The 10,040-nt window shown below is 28.9% G+C and overlaps 2 protein-coding genes across 3 annotated transcripts; one reads left to right on the forward strand and one right to left on the reverse strand.

Annotated features, from left to right (window-relative positions):
* Nucleotides 1-5,488: 5,488 nt before the first annotated feature.
* Nucleotides 5,489-7,182, reverse strand: LOC127239356 (CAX-interacting protein 4). 2 transcript variants are annotated; one of them, XM_051257462.1, is made up of 2 exons: nt 7,096-7,182; nt 5,489-6,874 (listed from the first exon to the last, which is right to left on the reverse strand). In XM_051257462.1, the coding sequence occupies exon 2, from the start codon at nt 6,733-6,735 to the stop codon at nt 5,743-5,745; it is 993 nt and encodes a 330-aa protein (XP_051113419.1). In that variant the 5' UTR covers nt 6,736-6,874; nt 7,096-7,182; the 3' UTR covers nt 5,489-5,742. The 2 variants fall into 2 exon arrangements, with proteins under 2 accessions (XP_051113419.1, XP_051113420.1); XM_051257463.1 differs by having other exon boundaries at nt 5,489-6,750; nt 7,096-7,170.
* Nucleotides 7,183-8,328: 1,146 nt separating this feature from the next.
* Nucleotides 8,329-8,712, forward strand: LOC127239263 (RING-H2 finger protein ATL43-like). The gene has a single exon (XM_051257341.1). The coding sequence runs from the start codon at nt 8,329-8,331 to the stop codon at nt 8,710-8,712; it is 384 nt and encodes a 127-aa protein (XP_051113298.1).
* The last annotated feature ends 1,328 nt before the right edge of the window (nt 8,713-10,040 follow it).

A 10,040-nucleotide genomic window follows, 5' to 3' on the forward strand; every position in this document is an offset into this window, starting at 1 on the left:
AACTCGAGTTTGTCCAAGAGCAATCGGAAGCGGCTGGGAAAAAGAGACTTGGTGAAGATATCGGCTATCTAATATGCGAAGGAGACCGAAACAAGATGGACAGCCTCACCGACGATATGATGTCGAATGAAGTGACACTCAAACTCAATATGCTTGGTGCGCTCGTGGAAGGTATAATTGTGGGTCATCTTCATAGATCTCTGACTATCGCAGTGAGGAGTCGTAGAAGATGGCTGGGGAACACTAATATGAGTGAGTAATCGACAAAGCCATAAAAGTTCTAACGTAGAGTCAGCAAGAGCATGATACTTGGACTCAGCACTCGATCGAGAAACTAAAGTCTGCTTCTTGTTGCGTCAAGAGATGAGAGAATCCCCCGCTGCTTTCCAGTTGACACTGCCCACAAAATGAGAATCGTTGTCGTCCGGCGACCTAGCCTACCGAAAATCTCCGCCAATGGCTTAGTACTCCCGTAGTTCTCTAGCTCTAGTGAGAGTCCTGTCGTTTCCGACTCTATTGTGAGTCCTATTGTTTCCAATTCTAATTTAGTTGAAGACATTGTTTTGGCTTTAACACGGTGGAGCAGCGGCGACAACCATAGATAACCAACTTGTTGGCCCCAAATTTCGCTCAAAACCACACAACAACAACCACGAACAACAAAACAACACCAATATGTTCCCAGATAAATTCAATTGTACACAGATAGTTCGTAGATAGACCAAATAACGTATGAACTCTGAAGCAGTAAAATCGAAACAAGAAACAATTGTTAACCCAATTCGATCATCAACGATCTATATCTGGGGGGTTCCAATCCATGCCTAATTCAACTTGTCAAGAATCAAATCGAACTTACAAAGTAGCATTTTTGAAATTCAACCCTCAAAAATCTCCTTTCACTCTCACGAAAGATTTCTTAACTTTAATCTCACCACCGCTCACCCTGCCTCTGCTCATCTATTCTTCTTTGAGCCAATCTATCCAAAAACCCTTTCCTCATTCTTTCTAATAATTACATCATGATTTCTCTTTTAAATCTCTATTATTATTATTATTATTATTATTATTATTATTTATTTTTTATCTTTTAATTTTTAAGCCCACTTACTATGATTCATCGTTGCTCTATTATATCTATTTCTCTTCGTAGCTCAGCATCATTCTTTAATTCTCCCACCTCTAGAATATTCCATGTCACTCTTAATAACTTCCTTGCTACCCCACACCAACACTATTAGAATTTGTTATACCAAATTTTTTGATTCCATCAGCGATAATGAGGACCAAAGCTGATCTCTACTCTGATATTTGGGTCATCAATTTAAGAGATATGGATCATCTCCAATCGGGTCTCCTTCAAGAGTTGGGCTAAAAACAAATTGGATCGCGTGTATCCAGCGAAGTTCATTCGTTGATCGGACCATCTGTAAACAACATCAACCAAAATCAACAAACTACAACCCAATTTTCAACACAACTGTTAATTTTATTTGCGTTTTTGTATTTGTATTTAATTTTCTTATCAAACTCAAGTTGGTTTCTGTTATACCACTTGAATTTGAGATGATGCTAGAGATATTTTAAATCTTCTGTTTTAGATTTAGTAGATTTAGATTTAGATTTAATTTTATATATTAGATTATTTATATTTGAGTCTGTCGAAACTGTTTTATATGGCCTATAAATAGATCTGTTATCTTGATGATCAATACAGTGCAATTTTTTAATTTTCATAATTTATTTTCACATGGTATAGAGATGATCGTCTCACCTACAAGTTTAAAAATTATTAAAAATACGTATAGTTTATTTTATTTATCAGAATCAAACTAAATTTGCCTGTGGACAACGACAAACGGGGAACGGTGAGAGTCGAACTCGAGACCTAAAGCTCTGATACTGTGTTAGAATTTGAAAAAAAAATAATTATGAAATTGTATTATTATGAATTAAGAGTACAAAAATGTATACTAATGAGCTCGGGGCTAAACTAAAGTAAATATTACATTCGTCCACACTATTTTTCTTTTGTGTGAGTGTACTTATGCAATTGTATTTGTAGTATAAGAGACTAATAGATACTATATTTTTGTCAATTTTTTTTTTTTTAATTTGTACTACGTATTAGTATAATAATTAATATTCAAATATCAACACGTAAAAATTCATAAACTAAAGTATTAATACAAAATAGATATCTATATCTACAAAAATAAAAATAAATAAATAAATAAATGTCAGCGTCGAGGTTGCCGGCCATGGAATTCTATAGGGCTTTGCGTCGTGGTCAGAAGAGATATTAATTTGTTTGATGTGTAAGAAAACGATGTGTGAGAGAAGACTATTAAACTTGCTGCTACTGCATACATATACATACAAATATATATATATAATTATATATGTATAGATTCACGACGTTCTTGTTGGGTTGTTTCGTCGATGATTTTCTACGTTGGAACCTAAGTTTTATTACTCCCTCCGTCAAGAACTATAGTTTCACTCAATGTTTGACACGAGATTTAAGGAATATTGATATTATATCGATAGTGGGTAAAAAATATAGGTAAAAAATTTTTTTTGTCGTATTGTGAGTATATTAGTGTAAAAAGTAGTGACAATTGTTTAATAATAATAAAAAATAAAGTGATTTTATAGTGATATGATTATTTATGAAAATGAAACTATTATTTTTTAGATTGACGAAATATTATTATTATTTTTTTTTTAAAGAAAAAAATATGTATATTACATATATTTTTATTGGCATTACTTATTACTTTGATTTTTAAATTAATCGTATTCAATACAAAGTTTTTTTTTTTATTATTCAATTCATCGGTATTATGATTGTGATGCCAATATTTTATCATTTTATGATTCCTTATGAATCAAAATAATTTTTTAAATTAGCATGGTGTCAATCAAATTCCCCGTAGACTAGATTCTGGTGGCTCCTTTTATTTTATATATATATATATATATATATTGGGGAAATAATTGGTGTGTTGATTAAGATTAATTATTAATTCCTCTTTTCCGTTCGAGTTATTGTAGATATGATAATTTAAAATAAATATAATTAATAAATAATTAAAAATTTATTAATAAAAATAATTGTGTTATAATATAAATAATTATAAATTAAAATTAAAATAACTAATTAATTTAATTAAAATAAATAAAAAAAATTAAAATGAGATTAAAGTGTGTAATTATTTTTCGAAAAAAAAAATGACATGAAATATAAGACGAACATAAACAGCAACGTGAACATGATAGGTGAGACGAAAAAAGTATATAAAATATAATTTGACTAACACATGTTATATAGGTTATTAGTATATGGTGTATGTTCTATTTTGTATGTGTTGTCTTAATAGTATATTTTAATAATTTTATATTTTATAAAATTTTATTTTTTACAAAATAATACTAATATTGATATATTTTTTAATAAAATGTTAATAAATAATAATAAATATTTGTTATAGTTTATAAATTAAATTATTACATAAAATAATTATTATTTAAATTATTTTAAAAATAAATAATTTAATAATATTAAAAGGGTGTTTGGTAACAGGTTTTTCAAAAGCTTATCGAAGAGCTTTTTAACAGCTTGACCAATAAACCAGTTAATTCTGACTTTTGATAAATTAATTTTTCAATTAACTTATTGGATCTAAAAAGCTAATTTTGATAAATTAGTTTTTTCATTTTAACTTTTCTTATTCTCTTTAAAATTAATTAATTCTTTCACATATATTCATATATTTTTTATTACACTATTTATTAATTATTTAAATATATTTTCTTCTAATAACTTATAAATTCATATTTATAAATTTAAAATAATTATTTTTTTTTTATATATCAATTATCTTATTTATAATTTTTTTAATCTTTTAGAATAAAGATAATATAAAAATATTAATATTATTGAATCAATTATATAGAATTTTTTATCACATAATATATTTATTTAAAATTATAAATTTAATATAATATATATTAATTAAAAATTAATCTAATAAAAATACATATGTTAATAATTTTGTTCTTTTATATTTATACTATTTCGAATGAAAAATACATATGTATTTTTCAATAAGTGGATTAATTCTTTACAAAATATTTTTAAAATAATAAAAACAAATATCTTACTAAATTTTTCTAATTTTAAAAATTAATAATAAAATTATAAAAGAAATCTATCCATAAAAAAAAAACTCAACTAAATATCTTAAAAATAAAATATAAAATATTCTTAATTATCATTTTAAGTATAAACAACTAATATCAAACCGTTATTTTACCAAACACTTTAATAGAAACAACTAATAGAATAAGTTAATCAAACCAGCTAATCGAATCAGCTAATTGCCAAACACATCCCAAGTAAAAAAACTACAATTTGGATGAATAAATTTTTTCGATGCGGGTATAAATAAAATGAATTTTTTCATTATGACTAAAATAGATGAAAAAGAAGAAAGAAATCCATATTGGGTTGATGCGGATGCTCTTACATTTACCGACATTTACCGTCAAGGAGTTCTCGGAACTAAGAACTCCTCAAATTAGCATATTTAAATAGTTTTGAAAACTAATATATAGGGTCTACGTTTTTAAACCAAACCACCTTTTGAAAACTAATATAAGGGTGTGTTTGTTTGGGAGTTTGGATTTTGGATTGGGATTTGAATAGTAAAAATTTTGAATTTGAATAGTTGTATGATGTGATATAAATAGGGTTTGATGTGATGTTTTGAATGTAAAATTGATTTTTAGTATAATATAAAAAATAAAAAATAGGTGTTTGATTTGATGTTTTTGGGGGGGAAAAATTGGATGAATAGTAGAAATCCTCCAAAATCTTTCAAACAAACACACCCTTAGAATATTTTTTAAAAAAGCTCCCGGTTAAAAAAAAAAATAATATACTTTACACAATCATTATTTTTATATTATCTACACAATTCTTTATATCTCATATATATAAAAAAAAAAAAAAAAATTCAAACCAAAACCCAACAACAAACCGAGTGAGAGATGGTTTCATATACTTACAAGGTACACAAAGCTCAGGGAAATTGAAGAAGGTGGCTTTGTAATAGATGTACCAAGGCAGAAACTCAAATGTTGATCCACAACCAAACAGCCTCTGAATCTGATATTTAGTGACAATCGATAATATGAGAGCATGCTGTTATTAATCATGACAGTAGAGAATATATCATGCATCTACTAGAGGAGAAGCTAAGAAAAACATCGGCTTCTAATTAAATTCCAGCAAATATAACAAGATATTCATCCAATCTCTACAAATGCGGTTAACTACACCAAAAATGAATCGGTAGGACAAAATACGTGCAAGAAACATACCCTTTTGCTAGCAGGCGAATCCGGGATTCAATGGATTGATGTAATTAACCTCTCAGCATAAACTAAAAGTAGATTGAAAAAAACCAAGATCGCAATCCCATCTCAAGAAATCAGCACAAGCCATCTAAAAAACACGGAGTTAAATCCTCAACAATATTCATACATACCATACAGAAGATATAGCAATTCGAACATCACAATGACGGAAAGATATAGTAAAGCAAACCATACATGGATATATAGTTTCGGTAAAATGCCATCAACAAGCACAGTTAGATTAACGATTTCATATGGAAAGCATAGGAACACACAGCTTAATGTATAGAATATATGACCTGCCCTCTACCAGAGGATCTAGTTATCGTCATGGTGGCGGCTCCTCCTCTTCTTACTGGATCGTTTCTTGTGTCTTCTGACTCGATGATCATCTGAGTCACTGCCATCTGAATCAGAGACCGAGCGTGCCTTCCTGTTTCTCCTCTTACGGCGAAGCTCAGCAGAATCATCAGATGATGAATCATTGACTGAATCCCGATGATTCCTCCTCCTATGCTTCTCCTTTCTCGTCTTCCTCTTCCTTCGCCTGCGCTCTTCATCTTCACTTGATGAATAATCATCCCTTCTTCTCCGCTTCTCCTTCCTCTTTCTTCTCCCCCGATCTTCTTCATCCTCAGAATCACTCATCTCTCTCTTTGAACTCCTTTTCTTTGACCTCCCTCTCTCTTTCCTCTCCCTCTTTTTATGCTCTTTAACTTTTCTCTCACGCCCATCATCATCATCATCATCATCCGACTCATCATTATCGTACCTCTTCTGACTCTTACTACCCTGTTTCCCACCATTAATGCTCTTTCCATACTTCTCTGCTATGGCCTTCTCCATATCCGAATCATAATCAGAATCAGAACTCTCGCTGTCTTCCTCTTCACTACTTTCCTCACTCTTCGATGCATTCTTTCCCTTCAACTTCTCCAAGCCGGACATAACTGCAGCATGTATAGCATCTGCATCCTTAGTTTCATCCTCCTTCACACTCAGAAAGTTCCTACACTGAAACGTTAAATGCCCAACCCTCCCGCACTTCTTACATGCCCCGCGCGCCTCGTCAGCATTCGACCCTGTGATCCGAGCAAGGGCAAGTAAACCCTGAAAGCTAGCATATGCATTCTCAGTGTCAGGCTCAGCAGAGGCGCTCTTCTCAGAAGCTTTAGCACTCTTCTCCTCCTTGTTCGGTGCATATGGATCGTACCCAATTGCACTCTGCCATATTCCATGGGTCTGCAGAGCGGCGCTACTGTGCACCCGGTTGTTCGCCGGCATGCGAACCCTCCCCGCCGTCGCCGGCATGTTTGGAAATTAGGGCTACGGCAACACAGATATGAAGAATTAGGGATTGCACGGATCGAGACCCAAAACCTTGACAGATGACGGAGCACAATAGTAATCAAAATTAGGGTTGTAGGTTCTTAACCCAAATTCGTTTTCCCTGCGTAGACACAATTATTAGGAAATTACCACCATTGGAAACCCTAAATAAATCTTCAAAGACGAGGACGAGCAAAATCAACTGAATTAGGGTTACGATAATGCATACGGCATATAAACAATACCATCTCCAAAAATCCGTGACAAACTTAACAAGAAATTCAAATCCAATCGATGAAAATGAGATGAAAATATAGAAGACATCCAAGATCTGAAGCTTACCGACGTTATCGCGCTGCGACCTGCGAGAGGACGAAAATCAGAGAAGCCGATAGGAGAAGACAGCGATTGTTTTGGAAGGAATCTGGCAAAACTCAAATCTGTATCTAAGACTTGGTCATCCGGTTCCAAACCGCCGGTTCGATCCGCCGGTTTTCGAACCAGCGAAACCCGAGCCGAAACCGTTTTTGCTACGGTTCGATTTCGGTTTGTGTCTTTCTCAAACTGCTAAAGACCGGTCAAACAGTAACTCCTTTCGTTCAGCTAGAAAGTATAAGTAATTTTATTTTGGGATATCTAATTATAAAGTAAATATTTTATTAAATACCTACTTTTTTCTACAAATATCCTTACTTTACTTCAAATCATTATTTTTACAAAAAAAAAAAGTCAAAAATATCATTATACCCTTTTTAACCGCTCACTATAATTAAAATACTATTATTTCTTAAACACTAAAAGTAAAATGTATACATTATAAGTGGAGAGGATAAAAATTATAGTAACACGTTAATATTAAAATATTTTTAGTTTTTACATAAATTAAATATATATATATGATACAAAAGATAAAAATATTCAAATTATTTTACATATTTTTACCTACTAATAAAATATAATTATTTTTGAACTTACTAAAAAAATTCAAATATATAAAAAGTATATTGAGGGTGTGTTTGTTTGGAGGTGTGAATTTTAAGTTGAGATATGAATAGTAAAAAAATTGGATTTGAATAATTTTATGGTGTAATATAAATGAGCATTGATGCGATATTTGAAATGTAAAATTTATTTTTATTATAATATAAAAAATAAGTATTTGATTGGATATTTTTTTATAAAAGTTTTTGTATAAATTTATCAAAAAATTTCAAACAAATACACCCTGATAATATTTTATTAAAATATATTTTAAAATTATTAAATATAATATTTAATTTAATTCTAATTAAATAAGAGTATATTATATTAATCATCGAAATAATAAATAAATAAATACAATTCTAAATAATTCTAAAAAATACTACCAAAATCCTCATCCAAGCAAATCCAAGTATGATTCCAAAAATCTCACCTAGAGATTCATCATTATTAGATTTTTATTTGATAAAACATTATATATATATAATGCATCTAATTGAAATCGTACAAATTTATTTTTTTCCTTTTTCTTCTTCTACGTAAGAAAATATATATATATATATATATATAGTAAAAAGCAATTAATTCTCCAACATGGATGTTCTTGATCTTATTCTTACAGTTATTGTTGTTATCCTTTGGTCATTTGTAGTTATAGCATTCTGTTATAATGCAAGTAGGCTCGAACACGACGGCGCAATTTACGTTGATGATAATAGTCGAGTGGCGGAGACGGTCGTTCATGTGATTCATAATTCATGGAATTTGGATTTGCTTGTCGACAGGCAAGTGATCGTTTTGGATAACAACGTCGCAGAAACCTCGGATCACTGCGCCATATGTCTTTACGGATACAAAGAGGGTGAACTTTTAGCGACGCTTAAGGAATGCGGCCATAAATATCATGTTGTTTGCGTCAAGACATGGCTAGACAAGAAAAATACTTGTCCGCTTTGTAGAACTCGTGTTATTGAGTAGTAATTGATTTTTATTGGATCACATTGTATTTATTGAGATATTTTTATTTTTATTTTTTAATTAGGTCGTTATGGTTTCATAGATTAAGATTAAAATAACTAAATAGTTTAATTAAAATTAAAAAATTCTAAAAATTAAATTTAAAATGTGATTAAAGTGTATAATTATATTTCAAAAAAAAAAAGAAAAACATAAATTATGTGGGATGGACGGAAATAAAAATAGAGACAAATTACGTGGGATGGAGGAAGTATTTTGATTAGGACAAAATTTAAATAAAATAATTATAAATGCTAATATTGATAATTTAGTTATAATTAAAATTATTATATTTTTATAAAAATAATATTAATATTAATTATTAATATATACAAAAATAATAATATAATACTATTTTTATATATTTATATTATTTTATTATATAATTTTAAATTATAATTTTTATATATTCGTATTTAATCAATTTTAGTCATGATTTTTAATTAAAATTGATTATTTTAATTTTGTATTTCAATTTAAAAATATACTTTATTCATCATACTCGAATGTATCCTTTTGAAGTGTAGTTATATGTTAAGAAACAATCTTAATTTTTTGGTTCGCGGTAAAAGATTTTTGATATTTTTTTTGCCTTGCCTTTCCATATAAAGTAATTTAAATAAAAATTAAAAATATTTTAATATTCATGTATGATTATTTTAACTATAAAAGAGATATATTTAAATAGAAGAGACGAAAATGATAACATATATATTTTGAATTGAAACAGAAAGAATAATATTTTATTTTGCAATTATCATATCAAAATACTTCATTGGTCATTGAAACTTATGCCCATTTTACTGAAAATGAATTTTTTTTAAATATTATTTAAATAAAAATTCAAATTAAGGGTGTGTATGTTTGGAAGATTGGATTGAATTTACACTATTCATCCAATTTTTTCCACTTCAAAAACATCAAATCAAACACCTATTTTTCATTTTTTATATTATACTAAAAATCAATTTTACATTCAAAACATCACATCAATACCTATTTATATCACATTATACAACTATTCAAATTCAAAATTTTTACTATTCAAATCTCAATTTAAAATCCAAAGCCCCACGCAAACACACCCTACAGTCTATTTAAAATCAGTTTAAAACCATAATATTGAATAGATACCCAAGCTTTATTTTTATAAAATATTTTATCTATTACTTTTTTACTATTTTCTTGTGTTTACTAAAAAAATATATATCTTTTTACTATCATAATTAAAGTAATAACACACCAATAATATATTTTTTAATTTTGACATAAATTACAAATATATAATA

The sequence above is a fragment of the Andrographis paniculata genome, unplaced genomic scaffold (genome assembly GCF_009805555.1).
Source record: "Andrographis paniculata isolate CXL003 unplaced genomic scaffold, ASM980555v1 Contig77END, whole genome shotgun sequence".
In the NCBI taxonomy this organism is placed as follows: Eukaryota; Viridiplantae; Streptophyta; class Magnoliopsida; order Lamiales; family Acanthaceae; genus Andrographis; species Andrographis paniculata.